This window comes from Notolepis coatsorum, assembly GCF_963971535.1.
Source record: "Notolepis coatsorum genome assembly, chromosome: 4".
NCBI classification, from domain to species: Eukaryota; Metazoa; Chordata; class Actinopteri; order Aulopiformes; family Paralepididae; genus Notolepis; species Notolepis coatsorum.
The window spans coordinates 96,282,211-96,301,111 of record NC_140168.1 but is presented as its reverse complement, the minus strand read 5'-3'; the positions used below and the strand labels follow the sequence as shown (position 1 = coordinate 96,301,111).

The window sequence follows — 18,901 nt, the reverse complement described above, 5'->3', positions numbered from 1 at the left end:
CTCACATTCCCTTTACTTCTCACGCTGGACACTAATGCAGGAAACAATCATACCTCTGCCACCAATGTAACCGAGGAATAGTCCGCCTATACTTTAAAACTATAGTCAAATAAAACCACGGGAGAATTGATATCTGAACATCAACATAACGGTTTTCTTCCTCTTTCCACTCCACAACACAACAACGGACCTGTCACAGGCGCGCGCCCTGCAACTCCACCTAATAACGTCAGCATCAATAAACACATAGAACACATTAAATAGCTTACATAGGGCGCAGCGTGCTCACAACGTCCTGGGTTCCAATCATGTCCTCTCCTCCTCTTCACCCAACTCTCCTCTACAACTGTCCTGTCCTCAATAAAGCTGTAAAATGCCAAAAACATATATTTTTTTTATCCACTTTTTCTCCTTATTTTTCTATTTTTCTCCCATCCCAATTTCGTGTTTCCAATTCTCCCCTCCCCTGTCTTGAACGTTGCTCGACTATGCCCCCCTCTGGTCGGTTGTAGGGCGGATAGAAGCCTTGCATCACGTGTCCCCTCCGGTACACGAGGAGGCAGCCTGTCGCATCTTTTCACCTGCCAGCGCGGACTCATTGGCGAGGAGTAACGTGTGGGAGGCTCACACTGCCCCCGCCATTTCCTGTCTCTGCTGTGCAGGCGTCCCCCAACCGACCTGTAGGAGTCGCTGTCCACAACGTCCAGATTACCACCCATGGACTTCCACCCGCTGACTCTGCCAATGAGTTAGTATGATGGCCGGCCCAAGCCGGAGGCAACGCAGACAGCCGGAGTCGAACCCGGTGTCTCTTGCGTTGGTGACGAGCGCAATGTCCGCTGCGCCACCCAGCCGCCAGCAGAATGTATTGTTGAAAGTAAAAGACGAGGAGGAGACTAGTTTGAAAATAAGTGCTACGTTACTGTTAGCATTAGCAACTAGCTAGCTGTCAAATCATCTCTAATCATTCTCACATTCCCTTTACTTCTCACGCTGGACACTAATGCAGGAAACAATCATACCTCTGCCACCAATGTAACCGAGGAATAGTCCGCCTATACTTTAAAACTATAGTCAAATAAAACCACGGGAGAATTGATATCTGAACATCAACATAACGGTTTTCTTCCTCTTTCCACTCCACAACACAACAACGGACCTGTCACAGGCGCGCGCCCTGCAACTCCACCTAATAACGTCAGCATCAATAAACACATAGAACACATTAAATAGCTTACATAGGGCGCAGCGTGCTCACAACGTCCTGGGTTCGAATCCGGCCCAGAACTTGTGTTTCATGTCCTCTCCTCCTCTTCACCCAACTCTCCTCTACAACTGTCCTGTCCTCAATAAAGCTGTAAAATGCCAAAAACATATCTTTTTTTTATCCACTTTTTCTCCTTATTTTTCTATTTTTCTCCCATCCCAATTTCGTGTTTCCAATTCTCCCCTCCCCTGTCTTGAACGTTGCTCGACTATGCCCCCCTCTGGTCGGTTGTAGGGCGGATAGAAGCCTTGCATCACGTGTCCCCTCCGGTACACGAGGAGGCAGCCTGTCGCATCTTTTCACCTGCCAGCGCGGACTCATTGGCGAGGAGTAACGTGTGGGAGGCTCACACTGCCCCCGCCATTTCCTGTCTCTGCTGTGCAGGCGTCCCCCAACCGACCTGTAGGAGTCGCTGTCCACAACGTCCAGATTACCACCCATGGACTTCCCACCCGCTGACTCTGCCAATGAGTTAGTATGACGGCCGGCCCAAGCCGGAGGCAACGCTGACACCCGGATTCGAGACCGGAGTCTCTTGCATTGGTGACGAGCGCAATCTCCGCTGCGCCACCCAGTCGCCCCCGAAAACATATCTTTTAAAAAAAAATTATAAATAAAATAAGTAACCAGCTAGCACTAACATGAGCTTGTTTTTGTTTAGAAAAAGCTCACGCCAATTTATGAGGCTGTAACCGAGTGGCGAGACAAAACAAAAAAGACTAAATCGAGACTAAACGAAGACTAAATGAAGGTGACTAAATATGATAAACGAAAAAGAGCATTTGACATATGACTAAGGCTAAAACTAGAATAAAAAATAGCTGAGGAAATGAACACTGCTGAGGAGAGCGTGGTGACTTCACATGTTTGTGAAGCCGGCGTCCAGCTGGTGTTACTAGAGGCCTGGGCTCAGAGTCTGTCTGTCTGTCTGTCTGTGTGGAGACTTAATATCGAGATGTATCCATCAGTGGACCAATTGCATCCTTTAGCAGAGGACAAGAAGCCTTCAGTCGACTCCTTCAGACATTAAGCACCCCCCACAGCCCAAATGTAATGATACAATTATTAATTAATAAATTTTTTAATAAATAAAAATTTAATAAACATTTTAAAAAAAATATATAGTCGACTATCGGCTAATTTCAGCCAATCAAAGTCGACTATCCAAATCCTTAATCGGGGACAGCCCTAGTGTGTATGTATTTCTGTATGTGTGTATGTATGTATTTCTGTGTGTGTGTGTGTGTGTGTGTGTATTTCTGTGTGTGTTGTAGATGCATAACGATGTATATTTCTCTTGTGGAGCTCTGAGATCAGAGAGTGTAACACGAGCAGTGGACTGTTTATCTGATATAACGGTAGACATGTCATATGTATGACGTAGTGTTGTCAAAAATATCGAAGTATCGATACATATCGATACTGAATATTTAAAACTGCTTCAATACTCATTTCCCGAAGTACCGATACTTTCTGCAGTATCGGTACCAGCTGGCTTGCTCCCGCAAGTTGTTGACAGACAGACGCGCTGCCAGAGCCTTGCCCTTCCGCCTCCTCCTCCTCGCTCAGAGCAACAGACACAAGCTGCTGCAGCCTCCTCCCCTCACAGCCGGGCAGCGCAGCCCTGTCTTCAGTTTGTAAACAACGCTATTATTAGCTAACGTTAGCTGTCGTTCCTCCGTTAGCTTAATGCTAGCTAGCTGGCCACCTATTACTTCATGGAAACGGAGTAACGTCAAGCCGAGCCCACTACACTAGTACACGCATGAACTCGACACAACTACCCCGTTTCCAACGTTAGGTCGAGCGGAGCCGGAGCCCATCCTACACCAGTACACGCATGAACTCGACACAACTACCCCGTTTCCAACGTTAGGTCGAGCGGAGCCGGAGCCCATCCTACACCAGTACACACATGAACTCGACACAACGTTACCCCGCCTCCATGAAGTGTCCAATTAGCAGCAATGTTGTTGAAAATGTAACGTTAATAAATGCTCCGAGCATAGCTCCAGAGAACTCTCTCTCCCTAAAATCTCCAGCAGCCACTCTCTTTCTCTCTCTGATCTAAAGATAAACAAAGGGTTTTAAAAGTGTATTTATCTTCTCGTATAGTACCAGAGAGAAGCTGAGGAGAATCAACCAGCAACAAAAGCAAAATTTGTTAAAAAAAAATATATATATATAATAATAAAAAAAATTATTTAAATTTTTTTTTTTGGTATTGAAAGTATCGATACTTTTCAAGGTATCGTATCGAAGTCGAAATTCCAGTATCGTGACAACACTAGTATGACGTGAAATAAATCTCGGCCCGGTACCGATCGGTTAATGTGTGTGTGTGTGTGTTGCAGGTGTTCGCGCTCTCTACACACCCCTACGGCTGTCGAGTCATCCAGCGCATTCTAGAACACTGCCTTCCGGAACAGACCCTGCCTATACTAGAGGAGCTGCACCAACACACGGAGCAGCTGGTCCAGGTAACAGGTTCTACACGCAGCAGTAACCCTCTCACTGCCACACGGCAGCCGGTTAACCCTTTCACTGTGACAATACAGAAGGTTATCCCTATCACACAACCGACGGCGATGCTCCATCATTAGCATTTAGCGGAGCTAATGATGCTAATGATGGAGCATCGCCGTCGGTTGTGTGATAGTAAAGGGATAACCTTCTGTCGTGTGGCAGTGAAAGGGTTAAATTGTGTTTTGTTCAAAGGAAGAACCTTTTGTTTATTTGAGGAATGCAACAGTTGTGATTGGAGGATCAAGAAAAGGGGTGGGGTTTTGAGATTAATTCTCTTACAGCTCTCCTCATGCTCTTTCTCTCTCATGCTCTTTCTCTCTCATGCTCTTTCTCTCTCATGCTCTTTCTCTCTCATGCTCTTTCTCTCTCATGCTCTTTCTCTCTCATGCTCTTTCTCTCTCATGCTCTTTGTCTCTCTCTCTCTCTCTCTCTCATGCTCCTTGTCTCTCTCTCTCATGCTCTTTGTCTCTCTCTCATGCTCTCTCTCTCATGCTCTTTGTCTCTCTCTCTCTCATGCTCTTTGTCTCTCTCTCATGCTCTTTGTCTCTCTCTCATGCTCTCTCTCATGCTCTTTGTCTCTCATGCTCTTTGTCTCTCTCTGTCTCTCATGCTCTTTGTCTCTCATGCTCTTTGTCTCTCTCTCTCTCTCATGCTCTTTGTCTCTTGTGCTCTTTGTCTCTCTCACATGCTCTCTCTCTCATGCTCTTTGTCTCTCTCACATGCTCTCTCTCACATGCTCTCTCACATGCTCTTTGTCTCTCTCTCTCATGCTCTCTCTCACATGCTCTTTCTCTCATGCTCTTTGTCTCTCTCTCACATGCTCTCTTTCTCTCTCATGCTCTTTGTCTCTCTCTCTCATGCTCTCTCTCATGCTCTTTCTCTCATGCTCTTTGTCTCTCTCTCATGCTCTTTCTCCCTCATGCTCTGTCTCTCTCTGTCTCTCTCATGCTCTCTCCCTCATGCTCTCTGTCTCTCTCTCCCTCATGCTCTCTGTCTCTCTCCCTCATGCTCTCTCCCTCATGCTCTCTGTCTCTCTCTCCCTCATGCTCTCTCCCTCATGCTCTCTGTCTCTCTCTCCCTCATGCTCTCTGTCTCTCTCTCCCTCATGCTCTCTCCCTCATGCTCTCTGTCTCTCTCTCCCTCATGCTCTCTCCCTCATGCTCTCTGTCTCTCTCTCCCTCATGCTTTCTCTGCCTCTTGTCCATCTCAATTAAATTTAATTAAAAAGGGCTTTCTTGACATGGGAAACATTGCATTGCCAAAGCCAGCTTTAGAACAATCAAAGCAATCAAAACACTCAAAACTTATAAAAATCGATGTACAATTAAAATAAAATATAATATAGGCCTAGAATATAGAAATGTGTGAACAGAGCTGTGTCACATTGCAACTTTGTAATCAAATATACTATGTAGAAAAATAAGCAAAGAATTGTGCTAAAGATTTCTCTGTCTCTCTCTCCGTCTGTCTGTCTCTGTCTCTCTCTCTCTGTCTCTCTCTGTCGCTCTCTCGCTCTCTCTCTCTCTCTCTCTCTCTGTCTCTCTCTCTCTCTCTCTCTCTATCTCGCTCTCTCTCTCTCTCTGTCTCTCTCTCTCTCGCTCTCTCTCTCTCTCTCTCTCTCTCTCTCTCTCTCTCTCTGTCTCTGTCTCTGTCTCTGTCTCTGTCTCTCTCTCCCTCGCTCTCTGTCTCTCTCTAGGACCAGTATGGTAACTATGTGATCCAGCATGTATTGGAACACGGCCGGGCAGAGGACAAGAGCAAGATCGTGGCTGAGATCAGAGGCAACGTCCTGGGACTCAGCCAACACAAGTTCGCCAGGTGAAAACAAAGCACACACACACACACACACACACATACACATCAATTAATACTTTTTATTTATTTTTCTAAAGTGTCGGAATAAATATTGGATCCAATTTTTTTTATAAGAAAAACTGCATTTAAAAGTTAATTAAAAAAAGTTAATCCTTTTAACCTGTTCCACCCGTGGTGAAAATCCGCCTAAAATATATACCTAGGTAAATGGAATATTGCTCCACTTCTACAAGGACCATTTGCATATTATTGGGATCTAGGTACATCTATGGACCTCAGGGAATGTATTCAGTGTCAGAAATATTGTGTCTATTACTAGGCTTGCTTAAATTGTGATGAAACAAAGGAGAATATGAATTATGATTTTTCTTTGCATCTTTGACAGTGAATAACACCATGCTAATAATGACCAAGCATAAAAAACTGCCACTGATCTCGTTCAGTTCCTTCTTGAGATTATGTGTACAAGAAATCTAAGGAAATTATAAAGGGAAGATGATTAAACAGTAGGTTCTGTAGATACAGTACTGAATTCTCCCATCCGGACCAATGCTATTTTAAATATTATAGAATATAGAATAGGAGGCTTATAAATTACCTTATTATAGCCAATTCGCACATTTATATATATATACATATATTATCTTTCAAATGCCCCAGTTCTATTTGGATTTAGTATCACCAGGCGACTGCGTGCATAAGAACAGATAATGATATCTACCGTAATTTACTGTACCTTTTTATTTTCACCACAGTGCAACCATTTTGAAACTAATTTCAGATCTAATTGTTGCTACATGCTAACAATAGGGAAGAGAAACTAACTGCCTTTCAATATTTGTCAAAAACGTTACCTTTTGTGGCTTATTATCCCGAATAATATAATTAATTCAGAGCGCTGAACTTTGAACCCCCACAGAATCTGCCAGGAAGTGTAGTTCGGAAAAACGCTGATCGGCAGCTATAGATGCCCTCCACACATGGCCTCAAAAAGACTACAATTCCCATGGTTCAAAATTTCCAAAATGGTCGCCGTCTCGCAACTTCAGTAAATCGAAAACTTAAAACTATCTAATGGCACTTTTAACCTATTGCTAAACTAACGTATTGATGATAATATACATTCTACATGCTTTTGTGACATGTGTTAGTGATGTTAATACTTGAATACGTTTGATTTTAAAATCGCAAATCTTTTTGCATCACTCTGAAAAATATTGATTTATGACCAGATGCCATTTTGGGACCGGATCCGGTCCCGTCGGATGGAACAGGTTAAAATGAAAAATAGTGCTTGGAAAAGTACCTGAAAGTCCTTGAATTTGGGGCGCCCCACTGGCGAACCACACGCGCTCAGCCGCGACACGGCCGACCCGGGTTCGACTCCCGAACCCGTCGTTATTTGCCGAATGTCTTCCCCCCACTCTGTATCCCGTTCCTCCTCTGTCTCTCTCTACTGGACTGCCCAGTAGCAATAAAGCAATAAAAAAAAAAACGCCAAAAAATTAATCTTAAAAAAAAAAAAAGGTCCTTGAATTTCATTTTGCAATGTCTGTGGGAACCCTGCACTCGTTTGCCCCAGTATATCCTTTGAAGATTTACATTCTTGGTTAAACTTTAGAGTTGCCTGTGTGTACAATTTACTTTTTCAAACGCACCCAGGAAGGTCATTTTTTTTTTTTTATCTTTGTCAAAAGATAATTACTACATTTTTCAGTAATGGTGAAGGATTATGGGTGAAGAGCAGCGCAACACTGTGACTCACTCGCTGATGATGTCACTTGCTGCTGAGACGCCCTCATCTCCCCCCGGGGGATAATAAACCACCCACCTGTCCCTCACTACCTTGCAGTGACCAGGGTTCGCACAAGGTCCTTGAAGTGCTTGATTTTTTTACCCCACAAATTCAAGGCCTGGAATTCCTTGAAAACAGCAAAAATTTTAACAAGGTGCTTAACACTTTCAGAGCCGGCCGTGTTTTCCTTTTTACCCCCTTGAATGCCCAGCAACCACCTCAATGTTAACGTTAATATCGCCTAATCTATGTTTAAAATTATGGCTATGTGTCTAATCTGCCCGTCGCATTATCAATGACCCATTTCCAGTCAACATTGTCGAAGCGGATTGTTTTTTTATCTGTTCATTTCCGTTTTATAGCATTTTGAAAAGCCTTCGTTTTCAAGAAGGAAAAAAAAGAATCCCTGATAAACGCTGATGTACTGTAATATTCTAGAACGTTGTCATTGTTCGGCCTATTTATGAATCGTTTTCAAATAAACGCTAGATTATCGATAGTATGTGTACGTATGCACGCTGGTGCTGCAAGCTGTAAATCGATTCTCTTATTTCCTGATCACTTGCACAGTCAAAACAGCCACATCACATATAGGGGGAAAGCTTATATCTCCATGAAAAAAAGGTCTGATTATCCTAATACTGGTAAAAATAGATTCCTTACCTGAGATCAGATGGTATCCAAATGTATTATTCCAATTCCTGATCGACCATTCCAAAAATCGATCCTTTTATTGATCCCACGCGTATACTGTAAAACAGCGTATACACGCTGTGCTGAGGGTCCAGCATGAAGCTGATCGGCCCCGGTTACATGCGTGAGAAGTAAAATGTGGAGTCCGGGGTTTTTTTCCCCATCCATTTTCATTGAGTCCAATCCAAAAGGGTGAATTACCATCTGGGAGACGATAGGGGGCGCTTTTTTCACATCTGAGCGCCTGGGGTGGCTGATTTACCAACGGTAGACTCGGTTGATGAAATATGAATTCAGATCGCTAATAAAAATAAAATAAAAACGAGAAAAAACGAATATTCTCGTTATGGGCATTCAACCCGCGGGGGGGAAACCCGAGAAAACTCGGGTTGGGCATTCAAAGTGTTAAAAGGTCCTTGAAATTCAAATCAACCATTCGCATTGAAAGTTTTGTTCACCCATGATAAACATTTTCTGAATCAAGAAATAGATTTTCTTTAATTTTAAGTCTAACTAATTGTCGGAAATTGGTTTTAAGCCATACATATTGGATCAGATTTCTTTCTATAAAAAGGGCATTTAAAAGTGAATTGTATCATTTTAAATGCCCTTTTAAAATGAAAAATAGTGCTTAGAAAAGTACTTGAAAGTCCTTGAGTTTCATTTTGCAATGTCTGTGGGAACCTTGAGTGACACACTCCACTCACAGGCTGACCTGAGACCAGCTGTTGTTTTTAGATGAGAAGCACCTCTAGGACTGGCAGCTGAACTCATTCACTCATTCACTCACTCACACTTAGCCGCTCTGCCCCCTAGTGGCGTTAGGATGACATCCACGTCGATGCATATGTGAATCTCACTGAAAGAACAGCTTATCACAGTAATGTTGAGTCCTGTTTACTTTTAGTAGCGTATCACAGTAATGTTAGTCCTCTTTACTTTTAGTAGCTTATCACAGTAACATTAATACAACTGCAAAACAGCAGTTTACTTTTAGTAGCTCAAAGTGTAGCATAGCAATGCTGCTTAACCGTTTCATGTTGTTTGTAATAAAAGCCGTTAGTGTACAAAGTAGACATGCCCTCACTAACATTAGATACACAGATACACACCATCACATACACCTGGGATGACACTAGGGTGTGCACCAACACCTCCATATAGAGCAGGGGTGCCCAGCCTTTTTTGAACCAAGATCTACTTTTTTATTTACCACCTAGCCGAGAGCTACCAGCCAAAATTGTATATTGTAAGCCGTCATTTGAGGCTTTATAAAAGCAGCATAATGAACACAAATCGGTCAGTGCCGAGTCAGACCTCATCTTAAATAACAAACAGCATTGCTTGTTGTAGTTAATAAGGAGAGGCAGAGTTGATTTTGCAACAAAAAAAAAAAATTTAATAATCTAGTTTTATTAATCGAGATCTACTTGAAATCAGCCCGCGATCGACTGGTTGGGCACCACTGGTATAGAGATACCCGTGCACACCCCAGTGCAATCCAGTATTAACACTTCCGGCGCCAACAGCAGAGGGCGCTGATGGCCCTTCACCGCCAGTGCTTTATCCAATGTAGGATAGGACTTATTTACGAGTGCTTAAAATATATCAAATATAATAGCAATAGATCTAAATAACACAGTGATCGTCAGTGAGTTGCTTCCAGTCAACATGCACGAAACGGATAATTTTTTCATACATACATTTCCGTTTTATACCGTGATGAATATGAATATATTTCTAGAGCATTCTGTCTCATCTCAATAAACTCGAGCTTCAATGTATTTCATTAGAAATCGTGCCATTTGTCGCTTGATTTATGAATTGTTTTCAAATAAACGCTAGATTATTGATATGATGTGTCATCATGGGCGAACAGAAGTAGGGTCTGAAAAATCGCTTCTCCGTACATTGGTCTGCGCGAACCTCACACACACACACGCGCTCCGATGGCGGTGAAAGGAACATCGGATTAACCCAAGATTCGTAACATAAAGTCCTTACCTCACATCTGATGTCCTGCAAAAAGATTAATCCAATTCCTGATTGCCATTCCAAATATTGATCGCGTTTATTGATCCAACGTTATATGTCCAAAACACATATTCCACGCTGCTCCGAGTGTCCCTAATCAGTGTGTTATAACGATACTGCATGCCCGAGAAGGAAACCCTGGACCGGACTTCTTAGATTGATGCACAGCCCCAGCCAGAGGGATTCCAATGATGTGCAATACCATCCGGGAGACGTTAGGTGGCGGTATTTGCCCTTTGCGAGCTCAGACCCATTCCCAATGATAACGTCAGGCTGGATGGATGAAAAATGAATGGATATAGCGAATAAAATAAATATCGATTAAAACCCGGGATTTCTCGGGTTTGGCGCCCAGAGCATGGCGAGTTAACCCGACTTATCTCGGGTTTGGCCTCCAAAGGGTTAAGGCACACGGGAACAACACAGGAATACTATCTATGGACCCAATATATTTCATATATATATATATATCAACATACCCCCCGCCCTACTTAGACCCAGACATTCATCTGCTCAAGAAACCACCCACCCACAACATCTCCCCCCCCCCCCTCGACACCCACAGACACACTCACATTCTCACCCCCTGTACCATCCATCCTCTTCACCTACCCACCCACCCTCAATAGGTGTCATGGATATTAGATTCACTATGTAGTAGGGTAGGGTAGGGGTGGACGGTATAAACGGTATACGGTATAAACGGTATGAATTTGCTCTACGGTATGGATTTTGAGTATACCGTGTAACCGGTAGTGCAGCTCTAAAATAGCAATGACGTCATGTAACCACAGCGCGACTATTTCACTCGCATTTGCCCCTAAAAATAGATAGAATTAGTCATAGATAATAGATATGTGCGAACTGGAAAAAGTTATTTAGGAGGCTTCGCGCAGTGGGCGTGCCAGCCCCTACCGCACGCATGTAAACACGGGTCTAGTAGTCTAGTGGGACGGGACACGGAAGCTGTCGGCGTCTCCCTGAGCTAACGTTAGCTTAGCTACCGTTACAAAATGACCCAGTCAACTATTCACTTTTAGTTTAATACATGATGGGGCATTGTCTAACCGAACGGTATCTAGTCGGCCAGCTACCGATAGCTCCTGACATCAACAAACGCTCCACAAAGTCTAGTACTAGAGACGTGTATGCTACCTGTTAGCTCACGTTAACGCAAGTTAGTTCACCGTTCAAAACGAAATGTCCCATTGAACTAAATAATTCACTGAGGCGTTGTATTAACGTTATATATGCAGTAGCTACAGATAGCTCATGATATCAATGTCTTATAACACTGATTCGATGCGTATTCGAGCTGAGGGCTTGCTAACGTTATAATACCAATACAATAGGGTCCAGGTGCAGCGCCGGAGAATCCTGGCCGTAGCTCTGCTCGAGGCTACTCGAGTATAGGTCCAGGTGCAGCTCCGGAGAATCCTGGCCGTAGCTGGAGGCTACTAGAGTACACACAGACAGTGGAGCGTGTTGCGTGGTGGCGATGTCTCGCAGATAATACCAGTACAAGTCTAATTATATAATATATATATTTTATAAAAAAAAAAAAAAAAAAAAAATTATCAAAAACGATGATACCGTGATATATACCGTTACCGTCTATGCTTCAAATTATACCGTGATATACATTTTAGACCATACCGTCCACCCCTAGGGTAGGGTACCGTTCACATTTGAACTGATACCGTCGCGAAGCGGTCGTCCCGGGTTCGTTTCCCACACCCGGTGACCATATGCCGCATGTCTTCCCTTCTTCTCCTCCCGTTTCTCCCTCTCCTCTGTCGGTCCTGCATGACCAGGAAGAAGATAATAAAGATAATTAAAAAATATATATATATATATATTTTTTTTTTATACAGTACAGAAATTTGGCACCAGTGGATCTCACGTGAATCGGTACTCTGTAGTACCGACGTGATTCGGTCGATACCCTTAAAAGTACCGGATTCAGTACCCATCCCTACTACGTAGTGAAGCATGTAACATTGAAGATACATGGTTTTCACCTGACTAAATGGTATATTGTATTATTAGTGTGTTTTTTTTTTTTTATCCTTTTTATTTGTATTAACTTGAGTTTGTGACTTGCTCACCTTTTCATTTCATAACTAACAGGGTTTCTGTTAGACACATGGGAGAAATTCTACTCAAATAGTATCGGTTCATTGATCTTAAAAACTATTTACAGGCTTTATAAAGAATGATATCATCAAGGCATGTAGATTTATCATTTCTTTTATTTAAAAGTAGGTTTTTGCTTATACTTTATATTCCAAATAAAATGAGCCTCATCAATAGACTCTCATGCATAACACATCCCAGAAGTCTGGTGTCCGACTAGCTTAGCCATAATGTTGTTAAACTGTGTCGAGTTAAATAAATGGAGAGACCCTCAAAATCTATACGTTTTTGTATAAGTGAATGTTCTTGAGAGAGAGAGAGAAACCTCTCCACTGTCCAATTCAGCACCACGGACAGTGTCCCGGCCCAGCTTTTTCCGGTAAAAAAAAAACAATTACTGGATAACTAAACCAACATCATCATCCATCATCATCCACTCAATTCATACAGTATTATTGTTCTCGGACCTTAACAATCTTTTCAACTGCATTTTCAGTTGCTAGGTAACGACCTAGATGTTCCAATTGATCCAGACCATAATATGTAAACCGGAACAGAGCAGACTATCAGCTGATGTAACACGAGACTTGAGTCCTGAATTTCTGTATACCGATAAATGTTTAACTTGGTTTTCACACCTTGGTGCACATGGTGTAGTAGGTCGTTCCCTGATAGCAAGTACAAATATACTGCAATATACTATGGTGTAGGTCGTTCCCTGATAGCAAGTACAAATATACTGCAATATACTATGGTGTAGGTCGTTCCCTGATAGCAAGTACAAATATACTGCAATATACTATGGAGTAGGTCGTTCCCTGATAGCAAGTACAAATATACTGCAATATACTCTGATAAAAGCCCACTGAAATCCATGGATTGCATCAGCCGAGCTGACCCAAACTCCACGTACTGTAGCACCCATTCCATCCTCACTCTGGCCCATTATACTGATGTGTTTGTGGACCAGTGTAAGCTGTGCATGCGGCCATATGATTGTTTTCTATATTCGCATCTATATTCGTGGTCATCTATAGTTGTTTTTAAGCCTCTCTTAAACACACCTTTAAAAAATAAATAAAAAAAACTCTTGAGCGCACACACACAAGACGCATGCACCCTGCACTGCACCTTAAGATGCACATACACTTTTACGCGAGACACTTTCTGTAGAAATGTACTATTTTATTTGATCTTACCTCATTTTTATATACACGTAATTTTATTTATCGTGGTAATACTACTACTTATTGTTATTAGACACACACACACACACACCCTGCACCTTATCATGCACATGCACTACACGCAAGACACTAGGGCTGGGCGATTCTTGCTAAAATGTGAATCACGATTTTTCTCTCTAAGAATTGAGATCATGATTCTCTCACGATTCTTATTCTTTCAATAAAATAATTTAAAAAGTAAAGTCAAAAGTCAAAAAAATAAACTTTAATAACTTTTTTATTTTTTTTATATAAAAAAAATCATCATAACTTAGAAATGAGATTGCATAGGTCTATGAATCGAGATCGCGATTTTTTTCCGATTAATTGCCCAGCCCTACAAGACACTATGTAATTAATTGACTATTTTATCTTACCTCATTTTATATTTTATTTTTATGTCACTACTACCACCTATTGTCGTTTCTTAATTGTGCACCATTGACACAAGCATTTCATGACCTGCCGCGACGCCCCCTGTGTTGTGTATTTGACTCATCTTGAACTTGACCTTTAACCCCTCCCCTTCAGCAACGTGGTGGAGAAGTGTGTGACCCACGCGTCGCGGGCGGAGCGGGCGCTGCTGATCGACGAGGTGTGCAGCCTGACAGAGGGCCCTCACAGTGCCTTATACACCATGATGAAGGACCAGTACGCCAACTACGTGGTGCAGAAGATGATCGACGTGGCGGAGCCCACCCAGCGCAAGATCGTCATGCACAAGGTGGGTCAGAGAGCAGCACGAGGTGGGTCAGAGAGCAGCACGAGGTGGGTCAGAGAGCAGCACGAGGTGGGTCAGAGAGCAGCACGAGGTGGGTCAGAGAGCAGCACGAGGTGGGTCAGAGAGCAGCACGAGGTGGGTCAGAGAGCAGCACGAGGTGGGTCAGAGAGCAGCACGAGGTGGGTCAGAGAGCAGCACGAGGTGGGTCAGAGAGCAGCACGAGGTGGGTCAGAGAGCAGCACGAGGTGGGTCAGAGAGCAGCACGAGGTGGGTCAGAGAGCACCACGAGGTGGGTCAGAGAGCAGCACGAGGTGGGTCAGAGCAGCGGGGGAGGAGGGCCATGTATATATTGACATTAGGTCTGTCCCCAACTAAGGAATTGTATAGTCGACTTTGATTGGCCAAAATGTGCCAACTGGTAGTCGACTAACACCACCCTGCCCCCCCAATGCAAAAAATAATATATATATTTTTAGATCATTCCATTTGGGCTGTGGGGGGGGGGGGGGGTGTCTGAAGGAGTCGACTGAAGGCTTCTCGTCCTCTGTGAAAGCATGCAATTGGTCCACTGATGGATACATCTTGATATTTGTCTAGTCTAGTTAGGGATGCACCGATATGAAAATTTGCCACTGATACCGATTGTTCAACTAACACAATCGGCCGATACCGATATTTGTGGCAAAAATATATATATATATTATATATATATATATATATATATATATATATATATATATATATATATATATTTTTTTTTTTTTTTTTAATGACTATATTTGTATGTCTCTAAATGTTTTGATGAATTGAAAATGGAGGACCCTTATGTAAAAAAGCCGAAAGTCTTTTTCTGGTCTTCATCCTCCAGTCCACTGAGCTGTACTGTATTGTACCCATTCTGCAATCTGTTAATAGAGTTTTCAATCAATCAATCAGACAAATGTATAGAAAAGCTTTTATTATAACCATATAACAAAAAAATATATTATTGTTTATGAAAATGTTTTAGCCCTATGCTTGACTATTATTTTAGGCATGGCAACAAATTAAATAATAATAATAAAATTAATAAATAAAATATTAAATAAATAAATGGGCTACACGTCTCTCTTTTTGTGTTACAAATTGTGCTCACCGATATGAACATAGGCCTCTTTACTTACTTAAAAAAAGGAAACATCAAGAAATATGTTTATAGTATTAATTCCATCATGCAAGCCATTCTGAAGGTGTGTTCACACCGAAACGTCATGATTACAGGCTGCCAATAAATGTGTTTTTATTTTCATAATGCTCAGCTCATGAGTCATGATTATTGCTGAAGTCTGAGTCATACAATACTCAAGTTTCAAGTTTCAAGTTTCTTTAATAGTTGTCATACAGAGAAGTACAGAATACTTTTATACAAAATGCTTCTTACTGTTACGCTCCAGAGACTGTGCAAGACAAGATAAGTATGAAATAAAATAACATAGTATAGCATGTAAATTAGAAGTAAAAAAAAAATGAGGTCACAGTGTTCAGTATAGACATATGTACAATGTTCGATGCAGAATAGACGTAACTGAGTTACCATATAATATACAATACTGTGCAGTGTACTAATACAATACTATATAGTGCAAGGCAGAAATGGGATGAGGTGCAATTTAGGTACAATTTACAGTGGGTGTACGAGTTGTAGTGCAAATCCTTTATCAATAAATATAAAGCGTGTTTGTGTGGTTTAAGTGGGTGTGTGTGCTGTGTGCATTTGATGGTTGTTGCATAGTGTTTATTGTTCGTTTAGCAGCCTGATGGCCTGGGGATAGAAGCTTCTTCTGAGTCTTTCTGTGCTCGCCTTAAGACTCCGGTATCGCTTGCCTGACCGCAGCAGTTCAAAGAGGCAGTTGTTCGGGTGGCTCGAGTCCTTAATAATTTTCTTAGCCTTCCCCCTGCACCGCATGTTGTAAATGTTCTGGAGGGTGGGAAGCCCCCCTCCAATTGTGCGTTCGGCTGAACGTGTCACTCTTTGTAGTCTGCTACGGTCTTGTGCAGTGCTATTCCAAAACCAGGAGGTGATGTTGCCAGTCAGGATGCTCTCTATTGTACATGAGTAGAAGTTCCTAAGGATCTTCTGACTGACTTGGAACTTCCTTAGGCGCCTGAGGAAGTAGAGGCGTTGTCGTGCCTTCTTCACAACACTGTCAATGTGTGTGTCCATGTCAAGTCCTCGGATATGTGGGCTCCGAGGTACTTGAAACTGTTCACTCTCTCAACCGGTGCCCCGTCGATGCTGAGGGGGCTGTAGTCCTTGACCCCCGACCTCCTGAAGTCCACAATCATCTCTTTTGTTTTGCTGACGTTCAGGGAGAGGCAGTTCTCCTGACACCACTGTGACAGATTCTCTACCTCTTCCAGGTAGGCCCTCTCGTCGTTGGCAGAGATCAGGCCCACCACTACTGTGTCATCAGCAAATTTGATGATTGTGTTGTTGTTCCGCTGTGCCACGCAGTCATGTGTGTACAGGGAGTAGAGGAGGGGGCTCAGAACACAGCCCTGGGGGGCCCCTATGTTGAGCATGATGGATGAGGAGGTGCAGTTGCCTGCTCTTACCACCTGGGGTCTGCCCGTCAGGAAGTCCAGGACCCACTGGCAGAGGTCATAGTTCAAGCTCAGGTCCCTGAGCTTGGCTATGAGTTTGGAGGGGACTATGGTATTGAATGCTGAGCTGTAGTCGATGAACAGCATTCTCACATAGTTCCCCTGCCTCTTGTCCAGGTGTGATGCTGCTGTGTGCAACACATGGGCTATGGCGTCCTCCGTGGACCTGTTGGGGCGATATGCAAATTGCAGGGGGTCCAGGTTGATGGGGAGGGAGGAACAGATGTAGCCCTTCACTAGCTTCTCAAAGCACTTCATGGCTATGGAGGTGAGGGCTACAGGGCGGTAGTCGTTGAGGCAAGCGGGCGTAAATTTTTTGGGTACAGGGATGATGGTGGACTTCTTCAGACAGGTGGGGATGACAGCCTGTTCCAAGGACAGGTTGAAGATGTCAGTGAATACCGGGGCCAGTTGGTCGGCACAGACTTTTAGGACGCGGCCGGGGATGCCGTCCGGTCCTGCTGCCTTCCTGATATTCACTTTTTTAAAGATCCGTCTCACCTCATGCTCTGTTACCCTGAACACTGAGTCTCCATCAGCAGACCCCCCCCCCCCTCCCCCCATTGCCGTGGTTTGTAGGCTGGTGTTGTTATTCACAGCCTCAAACCTCGCATAGAAGGAATTGAGATCATTTGCTAAGGAGATGTCACTGTTCAGTTTCATAACCTAACAGACTAACTTGTCTTGCTCAAGACTTGTTTATGAGTTTTAATAAGAGAGCACTATCTCTCTCAACCAAAGCAATGCAGGTAGACGACAACAGAACAATTTTGATTGACAGTCGATTCTGCCAATTACGTCACACCGCTTGCACCCGCCTCTGCTGTTCTTGCCACCAATCGGCAAGCGCTTATTCGTTTTTTTACTTCCGGGATGTCCGCCATTGATCTGAACCACAACAAACCTACCGGCGCTAATAAAGTTAGCTCCCCGCCGGCCACGAGTAGACTACCAGCGCTCCGCAGGATGACCAAACGAGGCATAATGATTTTACTGCAACGAATGTTATAAAAGCTTTTCTATACATTTGTCTGATTGAAAACTTTTAACAGATTGCAGAATTTCAGTACGGGCTCTCTGAGCAAAGGAAGGTACTGAGCTATGAATGAGTAATGCTTGCTATGGTCGACTCAGGTAAATAATGCTGATGTTATTGAACCTGTAACTATATAACATTAATGCCACAAAACGAATGCCTTTGTTAATCATAAGTAGTAACTTTGATGCAGTAGCTTGTGTGTACAGGTCGCTTGACTGAAACTTTTTTCAAAGTTTGAACGTGTGGACCAGATTGCCCTAATTGACATATAATAATAATAATTTTATTTGTATAGCACCTTTCATACAGAGGATTGCAGTTCAAAGTGCTTTACATCAGTAAGAAATAAGACATAAAATCAGTGTAAAACAAGCAGCAAGAGCAAAGCATAAAGTGGGATAAAATAATGCAGATATATTAATCAAATCATATCAGAACCTCACGTTCCAATAGGCTTCTTGAATTTCTGTAATCTGTTACAAAACATGATAAAGGTCAGAGTATGCACCCAGCGGATAGTGGGGCGTAGAGATAAAAGTTAAAATAAGTCAAATAATAGCAAGGGTAAAATGAGCAGACATATAAAATCACATGTTTTTCACATTAGGATCTAACATCCCAACAGGCCACTTTGTTTATGGCTTGATTCACTTTTACTTTAGATACTTGGTAAGTACATTCAATAGTTTAAGTTTATTTGGATCCCCATTAGCCACAGCAGTGCTGGGGCTATTCTTCCTGGGGTCCATAACACATAAAATACAGTTACAGACTTATACACTCACAACATTTACATGTCATACAGACAATTAAAACAACAATAAAAACCCTTATACACTCATAACATTTATATGTCATACAGACAATTAAAACAACAATAAAAACCCTTATACACTCACAACATTTACATGTCATACAGACAATTAAAACAACAATAAAAACCCTAATCAAATTCATAATACAATATAAAAATATATACTCCTTATGAATGAATTCATAATACAAT

At 42.6% G+C, this 18,901-nt stretch overlaps 1 protein-coding gene across 6 annotated transcripts in view; it reads left to right on the top strand.

Moving 5' to 3' along the window:
* pum1 (pumilio RNA-binding family member 1) overlaps nucleotides 1-18,901 on the top strand; it is a 165,265-nt gene that overhangs the window by 142,446 nt on the left and 3,918 nt on the right. For all 6 annotated transcript variants that reach the window (XM_084313574.1, XM_084313570.1, XM_084313571.1 and 3 more), the window contains 3 exons: nucleotides 3,622-3,747; nucleotides 5,490-5,611; nucleotides 14,024-14,216. In XM_084313574.1, the coding sequence (XP_084169700.1) occupies nucleotides 3,622-3,747; nucleotides 5,490-5,611; nucleotides 14,024-14,216 (441 nt within the window). The remainder of the gene's footprint in view (nucleotides 1-3,621; nucleotides 3,748-5,489; nucleotides 5,612-14,023; nucleotides 14,217-18,901) is intronic.